Raw genomic sequence first — 22,091 nt, 5'->3', positions numbered from 1 at the left:
ATCTCAGAGAACGGTTGACTAGGTACCAATGTGTTATTAGACCAAAGGTTCATTCTGCGCCAGAGTTCTCCTTTAATTCGAAAGTATGTCATTTCCTGTAACTGTATTAAATGTAAAGTTAAAAATCCATCATAAAACATACTGTCCCTGACATTCATTTTAGCCTATTGCAGACACATGGCAAGCAGCCAAAATGTGCCCTTGAAAGCTGCCAACCTAAATGCTCATTGTTGGAGTCATAGTAAAGATCATGTTGGCCATTAAATGCTTTTGGAGAATAACACAGAGGACAGTCTCTGAATTTCAATGATTGCCTTGTATGATGACCTCCCATTAAATATGGCAAAAGAGTGTGTCTAAATAAATAAAAAAGCGAAAGCTGAATAGCCATACGAGACTAGCTAACATTTTGTCCTGACAGGCAGGAAATGTAGTGAAGCTGCTATTAGACCCAGCAGGTTCTGCTTAACAATCATGATGCACAGTGAATACAGCTGGGCTGTCACCCTCCCTGTGCTGTAACAGTTACTGTTAGAAGAGCTGACAGGCAAGAAGATAATATGTTATGTTCTGTGTGGAATATGCCCCACCAGTTTGGCAATGTCTGGACTTCCACAACAGAATGCTTAGACTAGTAATTTAATGCAACACTATGTAAGATTTTTTTTTTTTCCCCTTGAAATAATGGTTCCAAAATCGTTTCAGTGGTTCATTAAGTTGTAACAGGGTGAAAGGCAATTCTGGACTTGCTGTGCAGTCCTATATCTGCTATAACCACGCTATGTAAGATTGCCAGATCAGATCGCGATTCTGTAGTTCTAATAAGACATAAGAAAACTACAAAGTTGACTTGCTTTACGTCAAGCGTTACAATAGTCATTATATAGTTTTTCTTTGTTTCTGATGTCACAATACATCATACTTTCATGAAATCATGCATCATACTCTACCTTGTCTGTGGACATCGTTCATTCCAAAGCCGGTGCTAGATAAACAACGAGCGTGCGTGCGACTGTAGCGGTTGGCTAAATTATTTACCACACGGGTAATGGACAATTCTGCTTGCAACCTATAGGGTGAACGCAGAGAAAAAGTTACTTGGTGTTGCATTTATTACACTAGAATTTGCATACTATCACATTTGATTAAACACTTTGTACTTTATATGGTTTATTGAGCTGTTTTCTGGAGACCAATGCTGCGTTCAAGTCATCTCGTATAGATCGTAATTACGAGTTGAACGCACTCGAACGCCACCACAATGGCGTAAATACCAGTGGGGAGCTCGGGATTTTCTTTAAGCTCCGATCTGTACGAGTTGGGGGCGTGTCAGTGAGAAACGTTCATTCAACGTCTGTTGACGGTAAATTTTAATTGAATTTCAATGCTTACTCATTGACATTGTAAGGCTTTTTCATTTATAAAGCAAGCTCTCTGCACAAAATATGATATCCTTGTAATATAAATATTATACCTAATGATAGAGTTTACATTGGCTTCATAAGCTAATAAAAAAACATAAAAAGAAAAACACACCTGATGCGCATTCTTTGTTCTTAATTTTTTTTAATTAGCAAGAGTTAACAAACCTTGCTGTATTTTCGTGTAATTCATTAAAAGTAGGTACACTGCCATTTTGCTCCGACGAAACTGACTTGAATGCACCTCACGTCATAAACACGACTTCCCACCTTGTACGTACGAACTCCCCAGGAGGACTTGAACACAGCACAAGACCATTGCAGTGCTTTCTTCCAATTGAATACATTTGAATTATATTAAAGTCATACTGTAGTATGAAATGACTAGGTTTATAAGCAGGCTAAGGCCAGTGTTACAGTATCAGCTGATGAGTCGCTATGTGCCATGTACATCCTGCGTAAACAGGGTAAAGGAATCTTACCCTTACTTGGCTTTTTACTTGGGTGAGTGTGAGAGTTGGTGGATGTGGATGACCCTTGCATGTACTGTAGCATTACTTTTGATCAAAGTCCCATTAGTATAATTTATTAAACTACATTCAGCACCTCTCCTGTTTACTTACTGTACAGTACATAATGAAATATGGAGTCATAAGCTCTTTTCCAAGAGCAACCAATTGATTTGGAATGGCCTATATGGGCAGCATTGCACCTGTACCACACAAATAACACTCCTTATGCCTTATAATTTGACTAAAATAAACAATGTTTGAATGCTGCACAATTTAGATGCATACATTTTGTAATGGCCTTTGCATTGTGAATACACCTGTAGACAATTAGGTTTTAGAACAGAGCAATAGTGTCTTTTCAGAAGTGCAAAAGAGTAAATGTTGATTTTTTTTACATGAATGCTAATATTTAACTGATGAATTTCATCACACTCTCAGTAACATTGCAAAATATGCCTGTTAAATTGTATTAATCTATTCATGTCATTGTCCTCAAATGTCAGGTGTGCCTGAAGCTCATTATGATCTTGACTGAAAAGCACATCCTCGTGCACTGTTGGTGAAATGCAACAACTCCATAATCACATGCACCAGAGCTTCAAGGTTCTGGCCCGCACCTGAGGTACAGTTTATTCTAAGGGATGTTATCACGGAGTCATTCCAATGAGCAAGATGAAACCAATGGGTCTAGCGAACTACAGCAAAAAATGTCTACGAAAAGAGACCTTGGGAAGAAGCGGACCCAGAGTCCTAAGGTCAATCGGAGCATACGCAAGAAGATTCAGAAATTCCTCCAGGGCTCAGGGGAAAACACTGCCTATGACTCCAAGCACTCTCCTGTAGAGATAGAGGATGACATGTTCATCTGTGGCATTAAGAGAGACCCCTGTACTCATGAGTGCATTCTCTCGACTCAGCGTAGTTTTGAAAGTCATACCTCCAAGAGTAAATTTAGTGGGCAGGGGAGGCGTAATAGTGATGGCAATATTACAATCCCATCCCTCGTGGAAATGAATGGTCCTGCATTGGAGTCCATTGACCAAGCAGATTACAGTGGCTGTGTTGATGGAAGTGGTGCCATGGATAATAAACCAAGCCGAAGTAAGGACAGAGACAAGACAAGAGGAGGTGGCTCAAGCACCATAGTGGAGCACATTTTGAAGGAACTGCAAGGGATCAATAAAATCCAAGAGGAGATATCAGATTTGAGACAATACCTGACATCTGTAAGTGGCTCCGTAGATGAAGTGTCCTGCTGTGTAGATGCTGTGCTGCTGGAAATTGAGGAGCTGTACTCCGTTGGTGCTGTAGGGCATCCATCACCTCGAAGAGTTGTGGCTCATCATATGAGTCCAGATGGGCAGAATGCCGCTGCAGTCCCACAAAGTAGAAATAATAGCCCAGTAGTAAAGCATAGAAAATTGGAGAAGAATGAAGTTAGATCCCTAGCAGCCAGACCTAACATGTCAGGATGGGATATGGAAACTGATTATCGAGATGTACCTAGAAGAGCCAAGTTAAACAATCCTAAGAGTTCTGACAACTTTAATGCCCCCTCTCCCAGATTTAAGAAGTCCAGTTACTGTCCTGTTTATGGGCAAGAGTTTACAAGCACTAGTTCCTTATCCTCGGGTCTCAGTTCTAACAGTCATGATCAAGATGGAAGTTATCATTCTAGGGAGGTTGACCAACGTAACAGTGGTTGGAGACGTTCCGAAATGCAGTTGAGCGTCAGTGGAGGAGGATGGAGTGGAGACACTGGATGGAGCGAGGAGGATTACTGCTCCTGCCAGAACAGTACAGATGAATTGGAAACTGTCGGACACCCAGATACATGGCACGGGTACAATGGTGGCGAGACCAGCAGCACACCGTGTCATTCATCACGAGGCAGCTCTGAACACCTATCCCTACTGTTTGGAAACCATAATGACTCTCCATCCAGTTCATCCAGTGTTGTAGATTGGAGGCATCCTAAGAATCAGACAGTCTGTGACATTGGTTGTGACTGCACATCAAATTGCTTGTATTCCCGAAGTTCTGGATACCACACCATGGATGCATATGCTGATGAATCATGTAGTGGGCCATCCCGAAGCCTTAGTTGTTCAACTGTTGGAATGACAGACTATGATGACGGTTGCCAAAATCTACACTCCTCTTGTGAGCATTGCCTCTGTGACATGGATTCGGAGAAAGAGTGGCCTGGTGCGGTTTGCCCAAGTGTGTCTGAGGATCAATATGACCCAGATTACTCTGAAAATACAGATACTGAAGAGTCACAGCCACCTAATCTAGGATATGATGTGGTAAAGATAAATAAAGCCATGATAACCTTCCACTCGGCTCTAAAGGGAGCCTTGACAAAGCTTGACATGCATGAACCCCAGTGTCTAGATGAAGAAACCAAGTCTGTATTGTCAAGTCCCTGCAAATCCAATGACCCTGAGGAGGAGAGTCCCGGTGAGTCAAATGTAGACACTGTTGTACACTCTGATGGTGCAACTTTAGATCTCAGTGCATCTCCTCATAACAGCATCGAAGCCTCTTTCCATGGGAAGGACTTGCTGGAATTACTACACCGGCGGCGTAATTCCCAAGCCTTTGATCCTCTAGTATCTACTCCTAGCACGATTTCCCCTTCACATACTCCAACTGAATACTATGCAGTAGACCACTCAGATACTGTAGAGGAAACTTTAAAAGATCAAAAACTTTCCAATCTGCAGAGTATTCCAGTGCTTAGCCCAAAACATGTGGGTCTGAGTTCAGGAACTGTTGAGTATTATGATCACCAAATGGCATTTGGAACCGGTAATACTGAAATAAGTCCTGAGGGCACTAATTCAGGAACACTGGAGACGGATGTTAATGCAAAACAGGTGGAGCATAGTCTTGACAATGAACCTGCCCTTGAGGACCCTCACCACCAGAAGTGCCTTGCCAATATTGAACGTGTGCTCAAAGAGAAGAGACATCGGCATAGACTATCCAGGATTGCCAATGCCTCAAAGAACACTTTCTCTGAAGAGGAATTTAAACAAGGTACTTTTTTGTGGTTCAGAACTCAAAAAGCTGTCTTTTATTTTTGGTTGGTTATAAATGTAATTAAGATGAATAAAACGTTCCTACTGTTTTTCTGTGAAGCTTCCCTAATTTTAACACTGTTTATCAATTGTTCTTTTCTTTTTTTCTTTATAATCCTGCTCTGTCTTACAGAGGGAAGCAGGGAAGATGATCAGGTCATAATTACGTTTTGGTCAATTCTTAGTCATTATTTCTTTTCTTTTTTCATTAACGCCGGTTTTCTTTGTTTTTCCATCCAAAGTTTATTTGAATGATCATTCTTTATTGGAGTGTATGATAAACGTATGAGGCTTCCCTCTATTCGATTTTGCTGTATCTTCTGTCTGACTTTAACACTCAATGTTTTGTGTCTTTTAATGGTTACATGTGGTGTTTTGCTTCTGTTTTGTTTTGCTTACTTTAATGTGATTTGCCATCTTTTTAAATTATTGATAATTTGACATGGTGGTCTTCATCTTGCTGCATTGTTGCCTTTAAAAACAGTTCCATACCACATAGCACATGCCCTTGGGGGACTTCAGCTATCCAGCTGTACATCTATTTATCTGAGGAAGAATGCTCATGCTATTACAAAAGTGGTTCACCTCAGATGGAAACAGTTTGCTAAATGTTTGTCTGGATTTTACTAGCGGGTTTGTCCATCATATAATTATGTTCTGCTGGCAATTTGAGAGTGTGTGTGCTTTAAAATTTAATTTATTTTTTCGCTTTTCATTCATCTTTTTCTCTGATCTAATGAGTTGCATGTCAGTCATTTGGATCAGATTTTTAAGGATTTCCATCAATGGAACTTAAAGTCTTAAAGTCTATTTTTTTTTTTTCCGTTGTCTTGTTTTGGTTTGCTCTCTCAAACCTTTTGGTTAAACTCAACCAATCCTGTGTCCTCTGCATTTATCTTAGGTTATGTTCAAGTTTTATTGCTTTTATTTTATCTTTGTCATTGACTGCCCCAGTACACATTGGTTATTCTAAACTGTATTTTTGATGATATAGGGCAAAGAAAAAGGAGATACTTCCAGAAATGCTTGGGTTAAAGCTGGGTAAGTTTATCTTTAGGTTTTATGGATACTGTAACGTATTGTACAAATTTTGTTATGGAATTATTTATGAGTATATAGAAATATTTATAAGAAGTTAGTGGCATTTTATTAACGTGTTCATTGTCTTGTGTATTAATTATTAAGCGTGGAAAATACTCCTTCACAATGTGTTGATATCCACAGAAATGGGAGTGGAATATTTGGAATTGACAGTATGCCCGACCTGCGGAAGAAGAAAGCTATTCCTCTGGTTAGCGATGTGGTAAGCACTCTTTCCACCTTGCATTAAAATGAAGAAAAGTGTTTTTATAATTCTCAACATGGTGTTGTTCCCCAATAGAAACATCATCAATCCAAATCCAATTTTTCTAAAGTATTACATGTTCAGTATTATAATAATAAGTAAATTGACAGTATTAAGTCACCAAATAAAACAATCTAGACCAAGACGACTTCGAGAAAGTTCTGAAAGTGAAGTAAAATCAACTCTCTGATCTCTCTCCTCCCCATGAAAACAAACATTTAAACATCTACAACTCTTTTGAATGCATTCACTCTGCATGGTCAGGCTATGGTAAGTTTTCAGAATAACCCATACAGTATGATTGAACCTAGCTTTTTGTGTATATCAAGATAATACTGCATCCACAGGGTCAGTATTGCTCTAATAGTTTGCAAATACATTTGACAGTGTACAAATAATTTGATGATTAGTCAACTTCTGACTCAGGGTGTTAAAACATGCAAAAACAAAATATTTTAAATGTCTGTCTTTTAAATACTTTAAAATACAACTCTGGTAATATCACAATACTTGTATTATTATATATGATTATGATAAAACATTTATTTAATGAATGTGTTTGCAAACCATTACAACCTTACTTGATGTACAGGCAAGCAAAAAAAAAAAAAAGTCCTTTCTACTGGTTTACTTTTATTAGTTTACCTACTTTCCCTCCGACATGCATTGACATGTTTGGGCCATCACTTTCAAAGGGCTGTTTTATAGTGGGTTGTTCTATTCTATTTTAAAGGTGTTTTACTGTAGATGCCTCTTCATACCCAGGCTTACTAGTGATGGTTTCTTCATTAACCCCTTATTCCCTTACTCCACAGACATTGGTGTACCTTTTTATTTCTGGGACTCCCATAGTTTTCACCCTTAGTTTTGAAGTGCTCATAGGTTTAGATGTTATTTTTGACATCTGGATTCCACTTGGTTTCTGATATCTGTTTCACCTGGGTGTTTTATGGGATTTTGTGTGGTTTTGCATTGTTCTAATATCTATTCTTTGTATGACAGTCTCTGGTCCAGGCCAGGAAGGCTGGCATTGCATCTGCGATGGCTTCACGCTCCTCCATAAAAGATGAAGAACTGGTTAGTTTGTTTTGCTCTCTCTCACCATATTACGCACAGACATCTTATTAGTTTTCTAAATGTGTGTTTATCTACTTTTATTTCCAACTTCTACAGAAGAACCATGTGTATAAGAAAACGCTACAAGCTTTAATCTATCCCATTTCCTGTACCACACCTCACAACTTTGAGGTGTGGACTGCCACTACGCCCACCTACTGTTACGAGTGTGAGGGACTTCTTTGGGGCATCGCAAGACAGGGTATGCGCTGCACTGAGTGCGGGGTCAAGTGTCATGAGAAGTGTCAAGAGCTACTGAACGCAGACTGTCTGCAGCGTAAGTATGAGCACCTGTACTAAATCTGAAACAAAAGACCTGCTTTATAGTGTCCTACCTTCATGTTCTGCCTTTTGGACACAGCCTTGGTTACTGGTGCTTTTACTGAAAGTCTCCCTTGAGCTTCTGTCATACCAAAACACTCTTTTATTTTATTAACATCTGCCCTGTTGAACTCATTTTCCCAAATGGACTTCCTTCAGTGACATGTTGACAGGTCCATTAGCCAAAATTAAAAAAATGATTTAGAGGTGATTCTCACAGTAAAATAATCATCATCACAAATATATTTTATAAGACAAGGTGTTTATTGGATTTATGAGCTTGTCACATTCTACGGTTGTTGTTTAGTGCGTATTAATATGGAATACTTTTTGCAAATAGAACATGCAATCATTTTTTTAAATGCTTTATTTAAAGAATTCTATTATAAAATATGAAAACAATTCATTTAATGAATTACACTCACAATAATTATTTTTATTTATTATAATAATTTTTTTCTTTATTAGATATTAATGATTCTAAAAAAATCAATAATGTAACTAATTCTTCAGATCTGTGCAAATAAAACCATAATTTCTTCTTTCAATCAGGCGCTGCTGAAAAGAGCTCCAAACATGGTGCAGAGGACCGCACCCAGAACATCATCATGGCCATGAAGGATCGCATGAAGATCCGTGAGAGGAACAAGCCCGAGATCTTTGAGGTCATCCGAGACGTGTTTGTGGTCAGCAAGGCCATCCACGCTCAGCAGATGAAGACCATCAAGCAGAGCGTCCTGGATGGAACCTCTAAGTGGTCAGCCAAGATCACCATTACAGGTTCAAACGTTGATCATTAACATTGTCATTGTCATAATTTCTCATTCCATTTTAGCTCTTTAAAATTCAGCAATCTTCAGTTCAATTCTAAATGGTGCACAATGGTGACTTCCCATCTTCTACTCTGTCTGGGTTATAGTTGTCTGTGCTCAAGGGCTACAGGCTAAAGATAAGACCGGCTCCAGTGACCCCTACGTGACCGTCCAAGTGGGTAAAACCAAAAAGAGGACCAAGACGATCTACGGTAACCTCAATCCTGTTTGGGAGGAGAAGTTTCATTTGTAAGTATAATTCGACCAATCAGTGTCTGAAGTGTCATTCTTCGCTTCTTGTGCCCCAGGCTCTCTCACTCAGAATGCGTTTCACCCAGTTTTCAGTCTCGTCTCTTTTCAGTAATGGCTTGTAAAAACTTGTCTGAGTGAACAGGCTCTGGTTGAGCCACTGGTCTACTTTAAATATTATTCAGGCCAATTGTATCATAAGTTTGAATACGACTTTTAATATCAGATTCTTTCGACTATTGTAAGATAGAAAACCTTCCACAAGTTCCGAGAAACACTTGCACTTGTCCAGACAAGCAACTACCTGACCGTCTTTACTATTAGTTACAGCATAAATTAAACATGAATGAACATCAGAAGGTATGTTAAAAGATACAGTACAACTTACTGTCATGTCTCATGTAATCGATCAATCATTGTTTCAGCAGTGGAAGGACAACAAATAAATCCACTGGTAATGCTACGTTTACCTCAGAAAAGCCATTTAATGAACTTTTAAGAGGAGCATTTAGCTAAATATATGCATTATATTTAATGCTGTCAAATCGTGTCTAACATAAATTGACAGCATGTGACAGAAGAGATGGCGAGGAGGTGCATTTTTGGTTGTGGTACTTATGGGTTAGTGAGTTACACGCAGGTTACGGTTAAGGTTTGTTGCAGTAATAGCAAATAAAAATAGTTTTATAAATCCAATTAGTGTTACACCTACTTTTCTAGTTCCAATCAGGTGCTAGTTGGAAAAAAATCCACGCCCACTATTTTGCCACTATTTAGTAATTCTCTCGGAAATACGTCAAATTCATTTGCAACTTCCGGTTCACAGGGACTTTAATATATGTACACACATAGTATATTATATAAACACAACCTTTTATGTTAGAATGGATTAATCGTGATTAATCGATTTGACAACTCTAAATATGTTACTTATTCTTTATAGTTTACTTAATATGATCACTATTTATTATGCACTATTTCACAATTTATTGTACGTTTGAATAAATCTGTCATAAAATTAATTTTGTATTACAGCCCTGTTTAAATGTTTATATTTCAACAACAATTTTAAGTATAAACATAATTTATCATTAAAAAAATGAATAAAAACTTTTTCACAATTTTTAAATGTTTATTTACTGTACAACTCCGTTTCTATTCAAGTGTTGATTAGTACATAAATGTGATTAATATATCATTAAATAAACTTTATTTGGTCTTGGTTTTCAGTTAAATAACTTTAATTTCTGTTTTGGTAAAAAAATAAAAATCATTTTGGTGCATTATTAGTCTCTGATCTTAAACACAGTTGTATACGTGTTGTCTTCCAGTGAATGCCACAACTCCTCCGATCGCATCAAAGTTCGTGTTTGGGATGAAGATGACGACATAAAGTCACGAGTGAAGCAGCGTCTGAAGAGGGAATCTGATGATTTCTTGGGCCAAAGCATTATTGAGGTGCGCACGCTGAGTGGGGAAATGGACGTCTGGTACAACCTGGGTAAGCTAATGCTGGTTTGTGTGTTGTTGTGGCAGTGATTCTTTTTTTTAAATATTTTTTATGTTGAGCTTTAGTGCTCTTTCAGGAAATGTGGGTTCAGATCCAGCCTGCATATTGTCCTGATCTATCTGCAATAATGTACAATTTCAGGGAAAGGTGTTAAATGTAGCGAGTTGTTTGATTCCTGCTGCATCCAGGACATGCAGGAACTCGACTTAAACCCTTCTGCCTTACCCTGCGCAATTCGATTCAGAATGTTGGAATGAAACGATTGTAATGTTGCCTTGACACTGACTCAACAAGAGTTGGTCTGTGCTGGTGTTTATTGAGTCAGAGTAAACTAGCCTAAAGAGTAAAGAGTCTCCTCGGATGACACTGTGCTGTCATTGTGGCTTGATGCATCTATTTAATGTGTTTGGTCTTTTGTGGAAAATCTCTCTGTCGTGCTTTGACTTCGCTATAAAAGAAAAAAAAAATCTTTTATTTTGTTACTAAAATATTAAACCTAAGGCACTTACAGAGCACATAACATTCACATTGACTTGTAGTCTTGTTGGTATTAAAGGAATAGTCCACCCTAAAATGTCAATTCTGCCATCATTTACTCACCCTCACACTCAAACAACATCTTATTGCATTGTGGCAATTGCTCAAGATGATGGATGGCCACCGTGTGTAGACAACCTCTCTGTCTGTGTCTAAGTGGGATGTGACCCTTTTCCAAGATTTGTGTGTGTACTCCATTACCCACATCTCCCAACCTGACAGCACATCCCTTCTCGGCCAATTACCCCAGTGAACAGCCCAGAGGCCTTCAGGACGTCCCAACCGTGAAATCCACTGCTCCAAATTCTGTGTCTATCTCTCCCTCTTTTACCTCTTCACATCTCTTTATTATTCCGATGAGATCTAGCCTTTGTTTATTCTCTGATTTCTGCTGTCCTCATTAATACAGTCCATTTTAGTGTTCTGATCGTCTTCCTCTGAATCTTTGGCCACCACATCTGCTGTAACAATTATTCTCAATAGTAGTAATTCAGCTTCACGTCCTCTTGTCTGTTTCTCACCCATATCACCCCCCTCCTCTCTCTCTCTACCTCTCTCTCTCTCTCTCTCTCTCTCTCTCTCTCTCAATTCCCTCCTTCAGAACAGAGATCCTCCTTGATTATTATGTTGCACACTCCAGTTGGAAATTCTCCACTTAGCCGACACATATAAATTATCCCAATAATTTGCCTGTCATGGGATGGTTATGCAAAGAAGAACCCGGTGTCTCTATTAAAAGACCTTCAAATGATTTTTCTGTTTGGAGAGAGACAACACGCACACCGTATTCCCATGAAAATAATAAACATTAAAATTAAAGTTGTAAAAATATGTATTAATTCAGTGAATAACATTAGCTGAAATATTAAATAGAATGACACGGCATATAACAAAATACTTATAAAGTATATATAAATATTTACTAAAATATTGATAATACTTTGGTGTATACATACTAATAATATAACACACTGGCTTGGTAATCTTACAGTTTGGATATCACCGTTTGGATTATTTGGCATAAGCAATGTTTATTAGATCAATATACATGAAACATTTGAATTATTAAAATTATGGTTTTTTTTTTATTTAAAGAATTTTGTTGGTCCAGTTTTATAAAACCAAACTCAATAAAATCTTTGTAACACACAGCTTTGACTTGTTACTTGTTGCTTTATTTTATATTCATTAGTAGTGAAACTAGTAGTAGTTGTTTAAATGACTGAAACCAAGTGATTTTCATGACATTTGGTTATAGAACTTCTACAATACATTCTTTTTCAATGCAGAAAAGAGTGATCAAATATGTGACCTGTGTATTATTTTGTCGGCTGTGCTTATGAATTAACGATCAACTTTCAAGTGTATGATTTATTGATTGTTTTCATTTAAAATAAGTTGTAAATGCATGTTTTCAGACAAAAATGCATGACCGAAAATACAACAATTCAGTTGTACTGTATTTGCATTTAGTAAAATTCCAAAACCTCTAAAAATAGTAAAAATTAATTTTACTAACCTATTATAATTGAGTTTTTATTGGTTGTTCATGTACTATTGAAAACTAACATTTAAATTAAAAATGCTTTTGCAATCACCACTAATAAAAATAATAACTTGGCAAGGTGTTATTGCACGTACACACACACGAATACATTCAGGTCCTATCTAACCCTGTTGCGCTTATTTTTACTGCACTGTTCCATTGGGTTAAATATTTCTGCACGTACAGTTATCATTCATCCATATCTCACACCACAGAGAAAAGAACGGACAAGTCTGCGGTTTCTGGTGCCATCCGTCTTCAGATCAGCGTGGAAATTAAGGGAGAAGAGAAAGTGGCCCCCTACCACGTCCAGTACACCTGTCTGCATGAGGTAGAGCAACACCACAGCATCTGCCTCATGCATTTACAAGCACCAATATGTCATTATCAGTCACGGCTGATGATGTACTCAACAATATTTTCATCTCTATTCTTTCTCGTAGAACCTCTTTCATCACATCACAGATGTCCTCGGTCAGGGTGTGGTGAAGATCCCTGAAGCCCGTGGCGATGACGCTTGGAAGGTTTACTTTGACGATGTGCCAGAGGAGATAGTGGATGAATTTGCAATGCGCTATGGGATTGAATCCATCTACCAAGCCATGACGTATGTATTATTCCTTCTATTGTCATCAAATTCTCTCCCCTCATCCTCCTATTTTTATTTGCTATATTCATACTAATATTTTATTTATTTTTTATGAAAAAACATTTTATGAAAATTCTGTCATTTATTCACAGTTTTAAACCTGTATTTGGTTACTCTTCTTTTAAACACTGAATAACAATCTAGCTGTCCAAAATTTAGAAGATCCGAAAAGGTACTAAGAGATACTATCACTTTATATGATGAACATATATCTCTAATCTCTATCTACATATCTCTAAAAATTCATGGATTCGTTTTACGACGCCTTAATAACCTTTTTGGATTTGATTCCCTGTACTTTAGAGACCGTCATGAGGTTGTGAGCTCTTGCGCACGTCACCAGTCAGTTTACCTGATAATCACACAGTAGCAATGATTCACGACTAGCATTTGAGCACTATAATAACTTTGACAATCAGTGAGGGTAAGTGAAGGATAAACACGTATAGTCGTCATCTCTGTGGCAGTAGCTGGATCTTGGCTAGCAAGGGCAGTAATGAAATGAACTCCTGAGTGCTGTTTGGGTCTGTGGTTGTTAATGGCTTGAGCATGAGTCAGTGTTGATCAGGAGTGTGAGGAGATGCATCCCTCCAATATAGCGCTACCAAACGGACAAATTTCACGCCGAATGGGCCACAAGGTTATTTGGAGCAATGGCAGATCCTTCTACTGCAGCCGATCAGCAGTGATTTAACTAGCGGTCTCTCAGACAGACCTTTTTAGAGAGCCATTGACTCCGAGTGAGAGGCTGTCTCAGTTCAACATTTCATCTTGATGAATTCATTTCATTTGGTTTTGTAGTAGTGTGATTGTCATTCTTTGCACAAAGCTCACTTACCCTCTGCATCTCTCCTGTCTGTGTGTGTACAGGCACTTTGCATGTCTCTCATCTAAGTATATGTGTCCTGGTGTCCCTGCTGTGATGAGCACCCTGCTGGCCAACATCAACGCCTACTACGCCCACACCACTGCATCCACCAATGTCTCCGCCAGCGACAGATTCTCCGCATCCAACTTTGGGGTACGTTCAACTATCAAACAATATTGGAACTTTAAAGAACATGTACATATTGTCCATTCTGAAGGTCTGTTCACACTTGTCAAGTTGAAGTCTCTCACAAAAACACACAAGATTTGACAAAAGCATCTCTAGGGTTGGTTTGTTTATTTATGTATTTATTTAAATTCTTCAGATGCAAAGTAATTCATTCTGGTAGCTTTTTATACACTGAGAGGAATTTGGTGTAGGATTTACTGTAGGAAGTTACAAATAAAAAGCAATTAACACATTGAATTAAACATAATTTTCAAATAGAAATACTGAAATGGTATTTTTTCGTTACACTTTGTTTTATTAGCAACTTTTTACAGTGCATGTTTATGTTAACTGTCACCAAACTGAAAACTCTGGCATCTTGACTTGGTGTGAATAGGGAACATTCTTTGAATAATCAAAAACATTAATGCACTCAAAGGTATCCCAGAGGATAGGTGAGAAGTCAACTTTTGACCAACCTGTATTAATGTGAATGTGAAATAATACTTCTAAATGACGGAGGAAGTAAACACAGTTATGGAAAACAAAAAAAAAACAAAAAATCGCCATTTCTATTTGGCTTGTTTTACTGAATTATCTTGATAGAGTTGACTTCTGATAAAGATTTCATTAGTTTTAATGCATCAGCACTAAACCTTTAAACCTGTTCAGGTCATCAACCAGGAAATTTGAAAGACAAAATCGAAAGACAATTTTGAAAATGGACGTGTCTATTGTGGCAGTCTTTTTTTTATCTTGTATTGACAGACCAGCTAAGTAAAGTACCATGGGACACACAATTCAGTATCACCGACCGTTATGGATTGAACACTTCAGCTAATTGCAAGTTGTAATTATAGCAACATACAGTATACTCTATCACATTTGTAAACAACATACCACCTACACAAAACCCTACGTCAAATAAAAACACATTTGCTGAAGCAACCATGCCGTTTTAGGTTGCTTTTACAAGTCTTTGAGCTCTTTTATCATAACTCATGTTTCACTGGAGTCGTACTGTATCTCAGCTGTATCAGGTGAGATGCATAGCAAGTTAACTACATCAGAAGTGCCAAACATATGCAGCTGTTTATGTGATGCAAACACCAAAATGTATTAGTTTACAAATGGTTCACTATGGTAAAGTGTCTTGGCGTAATAACAGTAATGGATAATCTGCCGTTCTATGAAAAAAATAAGTTGTTTGTGTTTTAATGCCTAGTGTTCATGTCAGCAAACTGCATTGAATTGAATGTACAGTAATGTATACGTTTTTTGAGTTTTGCAGAAATGTAGGTAGAGGCAAGTTTTTCCCAACAAGCCTGTGTTGAATTATAGTGTCAAGACAACAGTGTCAGTCGTTTAATGTTATTCTTAAGTGCAGATGAATAATAAGCTTGTTAATGCCAATAGGGTTAGTTGGCTGTATGACAACAAAAACTGGATGTCGATACATATTATAAATCTCCTAAAAGGACTCAAAAGTGCAGTGAAGTATCATTATAGTGGTCCATAAGACTGCGTTATATATCAAGATGTCTCAATTAAATATTTCCTGTATGGATGGACGATATGTCGGCCACCATATCGCTATAAGCCGATATTTTAATATTATTGTTATCAGCTCGATAAGAAAATTTGGTTGATATCTTAAAGCCAATAAATAAAACATTATTTCCTTCTGCTGAGCTACATAAAATTATAATGAAAACACTACTTTTTGAAGCTTGTTGTTACGGGTTAAGCGCTTTCAGAACAGAGTTGCATATTCGTGATTATAAGTTAGCTTGTGCATTCGCAGCCTTTTGTTTTGTTCAGCTGTTGTAATATTTGTTTATTTTGTGAATATATATATGAAGAGTTCAAATGCAAAAGCCTCTAAATACCATTTGAAATTTTCTTCTAGAATGATAATTTTTATCAAGCTTGTATATTTAAGTTCAGTGATTTCACTTAAATGGCAATGATAATTACCTATTAATTGTTATTTAAGTGAAATTACTTAACTTAAATATACAAGTTTGATAAAAATCATCATTAAAGAAGAAAATTTCAAATGGCATTTAGAGGCTTTTGCATCTGAACTCTTCATATATATCTATATATATATATATATATATATATGATTTATCTCATATAAGATGCATTTGGTTAAGAATTAACATGGTAAAGCGTGTGAAAATTAATTTTTAAACGTACACTGGTTCAAAATTGGCTACTGTATATGCTTTATTTCTGTTGAAGGACTTGGGACATGGCTTTTAATGGTGGCATGGCTTTTATTTTTTAAACAAAAACATTCATTGGCTTTAATATACAGTATAAAGAATTATCGGTTATCGGTAACGGCCAAAATGTTCATATTGATGCATCCCTAATTTCCTGATGTCATGGATGGCTAAAACCCTTGCTTCATTCTTCTCTTCTAACAGAAAGAGAGGTTTGTCAAGCTCTTGGATCAGCTGCACAATTCCCTGCGCATTGACCTCTCAATGTATCGGGTGAGTTTTGGTGACTTACTGGCTTTTTCATTTACAACCTATTTTTAGCTCATAAGATGGTAATTCTCAGTGTTTTTCTCTTCTCTTTCTCAGAACAATTTCCCTGCGAGCAGTAAGGAACGTTTACAGGACCTCAAATCTACTGTGGACCTCCTAACCAGCATCACCTTCTTCAGAATGAAGGTGACGAATATTAAAACCATTTTTTTATTCTCTAGCCTATTTTCCATAATTTTGTCATTTATATGTACTCTACCATTTTACTCTGGACAGGTCCAGGAACTGCAAAGTCCCCCGAGAGCCAGTCAGGTTGTTCGAGACTGTGTCAAAGCCTGCCTCAACTCCACGTATGACTACATCTTCAACAACTGTCAAGAGCTGTACAGTCGCCAATATCCTCAAATTGGAGACACGGTTAGACAGTCACTCCTCTACCACCTACCTTTATGCATACTCTCAAGATTTAAAGCTGAAATGTGCTATTTCTCTGCCACTAGCATCACCAAACACTGTTGAAAATATGTTAACAGATCACCCAGACTCACACCATTGCTTTAGGTCTGATCAGGATGTTCAAACAAACTATTTTAAAATGGCCACAACATATACACATTATATACTTTTCAGGGTAAATCTTTCCAGGGAATGAAATAAAGTATTTTAGTATTTAGTGTGTATATATATACATATATATATATATATATATATATATATATATATATATATATAAAGTATTTTAGTATTTAGTGTGTATATATATATATTAGCTTTTTATTTTTATTGAAGTTATTTTCTTTTTGTAATTTTAGCACTCAACTTATTTTGTTTCCAAGGCACCATTTTTCATTTTCTTTAAGTATACATAATGTATATTATGTATATATGCGTGTGTGAGTTTTATTTTATTTCACTTTTATTTAAATTAATGAAAAACTATTTTTTGTAGTTTTAGTGAAAAATAACACCAGTATTTTTAACATTAAAAAATCACTTTTAATGTAATACAATGAAATCTTTTCAAATTTTAATTGACTTTTTTTTATTTACTACATTTTAAATTTATTAAACATTTACATGTTTAATAATTTAAAACACAAATTAAAATGTATTGACAATCTCAGTGTTTCGACAGATGTAGTTTTTTTTATTGTGTTTGAATTCATAATTTGAATTTTTAATTTGAATTTGTATAATAATTATTGTTATTATTAACAATTATAATTATTTATTTATTTAATCAATTAATTAATTATATCGTTTACCATGCATAAGATTCTTTTTCTCTTTTTTTTTGTCAGCATAAGGAGGAGTGCACTGCAGAAGATCAGGGCCCGAGTATCAAGAACTTAGACTTCTGGCCCAAACTCATCACCCTCATTGTGTCCATCACTGAGGAGGACCGTAACTCTTACACCCCTGTCCTAAACCAGTGAGTGTGCACACTAACCTGAACGTTTACACACCTCATCTAACACTATTGTCTTGCCACCATGTGACTATCCTTTCCTGTTTCTCCACAGGTTTCCTCAGGAACTGAACGTTGGGAAGTTGAGTGCAGAGGTCATGTGGAATCAGTTCTCTCAGGACATGAAATACGCCATGGAAGGTCAGTAACAGTTCTGTCCAATCATACCAACTTTAAACTTCAATCAAAAATCTTTTTATTTAGCCACCAAATGTTGTTCACATTCAAATATTCTTGCTCCATAGAACATGAGAAACACCGACTATGTAAGAGCGCAGACTACATGAACCTGCACTTCAAGGTCAAATGGCTGTATAATGAATATGTGAAGGATTTACCAGCCTTCAAGGGAGTTGTGCCCGAATACCCCACGTGAGTGTGCTCTTCATCATCTTAACTACCAAACGCATTCAGAAGCAAAAGCGTTTTGATAATAGTTAACATCAGGGGCCTGTTAGTAAATTTGGCTCTGTCTTTTGTTTTCCAGGTGGTTCCAGCAGTTTGTGCTGCAGTGGTTGGATGAGAACGAGGATGTGTCCATGGAGTTCATGCATGGAGCCCTGGAGAGAGATAAAAAAGATGGAGTAAGATGTTTTTCAGTGCAATTTCCCTCTAATAGCCTATTATCTTCCACAAATTATCACGGAAGTGTTTCTTGGGCTTTATGGTGCTCTTGCGCCCACAATCCGGTCGTTTTGCCTTTCAAAACCGTTGAAGAGTTCAAAAGTTTTACCACATGCACGTTTTTTTCGTAGTCATTTTAGATCTTCTGTACAAAAATGAGTTTCTTCCTGCTTGGATCAGCTCACCCTTGTGTCTGTATAATGAGGGATACATCTTTCAAATTGTCCAGTAATCGTTCTTTGCCCTTGACATTTAGCAATTGGCGAGTGTTCAATTTGGACACAAAACCGAATGGAAATGTCATTTAAATGGTGTGCTTCTATCTCCTCTACAGTTCCAGCAGACGTCAGAGCATGCTCTCTTCTCCTGTTCGGTGGTGGACGTCTTCACCCAGCTCAACCAGAGCTTTGAGATCATCAAGAAACTGGACTGTCCCGACCCCAAAGTCTTGGCCCTCTACAGCCGGCGTTTCGCCAAGGTGAACCTGCGTCCCTCCCAATCTGATTACAAATAGATTCTTGTCAGAACAAATGTCCACAGTCAGAGCATCATCTAGTTTCTAGAATTATCTGCGATTTCTGAGAGAATGGGCCATTTTTAGCCAAAGGGCATCTTTGTGCGGAGCAGATGAAGAATATCAATGGAGCGAAAACATTTGTCTGAAAGAATGAGACGCTGTTGTAATCAAATGAAACTGCTTAATGCAGGCCTTTCCATTAAGCTTCAGTCAGTCCCCAGACCAAGACTCTGATAGAAATGCATAGTCCCCTCAAGAATGTTTATGGGACATGTGGAGGGTTTATTGGGCTGACGTCCAGCCTTTTTATGGTAGCGGGCACAGAGCGCCGAGTGCTGAGATGGCCCCAGAGAGCTTCTACTAGATATCCTGAAATGCTTTTTCATTTGTTTGGTTGGTAATGCTATTACCAAGACATTTCGACTTTTGAAAAACGTTAAGCTGGGTTCTTATTCCTTTGTCTTTACAGACCATTGACAAAGTCCTCCTGCAGTACAGTGCCATTTTGAAGAAGAGCTTCCCGTCCTATTGTGATAAGGAGAAGATTGTAAGTTGTTCTCTTGGTAGTTGACATTGACATTTCTGTTAGTTTGCTGTCTTTTCTAATACATCTCTCTCTGCTATTTCATTTATTAAGTATTCATCATTTGGGTTATCCATTATCACATGGTCACTAAATTATAAACCATTTTTGATTGATTTATTTAATCTATTTATTATTTATAAATATTTATTTAAATAAATGCATATATCTTATTATAAAATAAATATAATAAATACATAACTTATGTTTGTGTGTATATATATATGTAACTAATATAATATAAATAATATATGGATTCAAATACATAATATTAAATTATATGAAATTTTAATACTTACTGCATATTTTAGGTTAAATATATATATTTTTTATATTATTATATATGTATCTTATAAATGTTAAATCTAAAATATGCACAAGTATTAAAATTACTTACATAATGTAACTAATACATATATTTATATATTGAATAAAATGTATAAAGTATATTATATTAGTTAAATCATATTGATAGTTAAAATTGTAGGTAAAAAATAAAAAAGGCATTTATTAATTTTCCACATTTAGTCTGCCTCCGTTTGCTTGCATATATATTTGCAAGCATATTTTGAGTATAGGCTAAATTACATGTTTTTTTTTCTTCTAATAAAGCTGTCTGTATCTCTCTGTTTGTCCTCAGCCGTGCGTCTTGATGAATAATGTCCAGCAGTTGCGTGTCCAGCTTGAGAAGATGTTTGAATCTATGGGTGCCAAACAGGTAGGAGAGCAGCAGAGAAAGGTGACCTTTCCTCTCCTCATTTGTCTGGGACATCAGAGGACATCGGGCGTGTATTCTCTCTCTGCATATTAAGTGAAATCTTTCCCATGTGTATCCGGATAGGTTTGATGCAGTAACGTTTCGCTTGCAAGGTCCTTTATTAATGATTTTAAATATCAAAGTGGTTCACAGCTGTTCATTTTTTTTCTTTGGTAATATCATTATAGTTAGCTCGCATTGCATTCATTTCAGTTCTGGCTGATGTTAAAGCAGCTTTTTTTGTCTTTCCTCATCAGATTGCCTCAGAGGAAGCCAGGGTATGACTAGACCGCACCAGAATTAGTAGAGTAGTGCTAGTTTTAGCTGTTGTGAATGTATCAATCTGACGGTTTGAATTTTCTCATAGTCAACATCATAGTAGACTTAAGAAATGTATAGCATAAAGCGTATTATTAACATATTTTTTTAAAATAAAGTTGGATTCAATAGTGGACCCTGGGGATGAGGAGGTGGAGGAGGAGGTGCGTACACAGAAATGTTGTATCCCAAAATACACACATCTTTATGTGTGTTCCTAAAGGCATTTCACTTTTTTCGTCTGTCATTGATCAGGTTATTGAGGAAAATGTGGAAGATGGCAAGGTGGGTACAAGTAGGCTAGATGTAATTGTGCTAGACATTAATAAATAATTTCAGTCCTGGACACTTTTCCATACTCCATTCTAGTGAAAACATTTATGTAGAATTAATTTTAGATGTAGAGTAGTTGCTTGCGTTTGGTTTGAACCCTGATTGGATCAGATGGCTTAGAATTTGTTTGGTTGTATACATTTGGAGTGGATGAGAGATTGAGGTTAGCGTGTGCCTGCGTGCGTGTGTGTCCTGGTAAATCCTATTTTACGGGGACCAAATGTCCACAAACAGATGGTAATACCAGTAATTTTTTACCTTGTGTGGCTTTTTTGGGGGGGTTGGGGGTTGGTCCCGATTAGTAAAATAGCTTATAAATCATGCAGAATGTTGTTTTTTGAAAATGTAAAAGTGCAGAATGCTTTCTGTGGTGGAGGGTTTAGGGTTAGGGAGTAGAACATAGTGCAGTATAAAAATCATTGTCTATGGAGAGTCCCCATAAATCCCCGAAACCCAAACGTGTGCGTGTTGTGGCATTAGTTTGAGCCTGTCTCAGGCTGATTAGTTAAGGATTAGTGAAGTCTTCTTGCTTGTGTTTCTGTGCATGAGACAGTGACATCGAGCGCTCCACATTGCTGATCTGTTTGTTTGCTTTTTGCTTTTTATACGTTTGTTAGATTCGGTGTTTGGCAGCTTTTAGAAATCACAGTTTCAGATTGTTGTGGTTGACTAAGTGTGAATTAGTTTGACGGCTCCCTTTTTCTTTGTCAATTATTTTTTATTTTAAAAAAATCTAATTTTTTTTTTTTTTTGTGTGTGTGTCTATCACTTGTTTTGTTTTTTTCAAAAACTGTGAATAAATCTCTATATGCATTTAAAATCTATACATCCTTAGGGTTAGGGTAAGATA

The 22,091-nt window shown here is 36.9% G+C and overlaps 1 protein-coding gene across 4 annotated transcripts in view; it reads left to right on the top strand.

Moving 5' to 3' along the window:
• The window catches only part of unc13bb (unc-13 homolog Bb (C. elegans)), an 85,220-nt gene that overhangs the window by 51,267 nt on the left and 11,862 nt on the right, over positions 1-22,091 (top strand). For 3 of the 4 annotated variants that reach the window (XM_039677236.2, XM_089126115.1, XM_089126114.1), the window contains 20 exons: positions 6,014-6,060; positions 6,244-6,322; positions 7,367-7,441; positions 7,538-7,757; positions 8,354-8,581; positions 8,721-8,862; positions 10,194-10,363; positions 12,671-12,786; positions 12,899-13,062; positions 13,975-14,125; positions 16,576-16,644; positions 16,738-16,827; positions 16,918-17,058; positions 17,943-18,073; positions 18,165-18,250; positions 18,355-18,481; positions 18,597-18,693; positions 19,068-19,211; positions 19,720-19,797; positions 20,474-20,551. In XM_039677236.2, the coding sequence (XP_039533170.2) occupies positions 6,014-6,060; positions 6,244-6,322; positions 7,367-7,441; positions 7,538-7,757; positions 8,354-8,581; positions 8,721-8,862; positions 10,194-10,363; positions 12,671-12,786; positions 12,899-13,062; positions 13,975-14,125; positions 16,576-16,644; positions 16,738-16,827; positions 16,918-17,058; positions 17,943-18,073; positions 18,165-18,250; positions 18,355-18,481; positions 18,597-18,693; positions 19,068-19,211; positions 19,720-19,797; positions 20,474-20,551 (2,433 nt within the window). Of the gene's footprint in view, positions 1-2,433; positions 4,979-5,152; positions 5,176-6,013; positions 6,061-6,243; positions 6,323-7,366; positions 7,442-7,537; positions 7,758-8,353; positions 8,582-8,720; positions 8,863-10,193; positions 10,364-12,670; positions 12,787-12,898; positions 13,063-13,974; positions 14,126-16,575; positions 16,645-16,737; positions 16,828-16,917; positions 17,059-17,942; positions 18,074-18,164; positions 18,251-18,354; positions 18,482-18,596; positions 18,694-19,067; positions 19,212-19,719; positions 19,798-20,473; positions 20,552-22,091 lie in introns of those variants that run through there. The other variant, XM_089126116.1, reaches the window with a different exon arrangement.

Source organism: Pimephales promelas, chromosome 23 (genome assembly GCF_988280905.1).
Source record: "Pimephales promelas chromosome 23, fPimPro1.hap1.1, whole genome shotgun sequence".
In the NCBI taxonomy this organism is placed as follows: Eukaryota; Metazoa; Chordata; class Actinopteri; order Cypriniformes; family Leuciscidae; genus Pimephales; species Pimephales promelas.
This window is presented reverse-complemented; position numbering and strand designations above follow the sequence as displayed.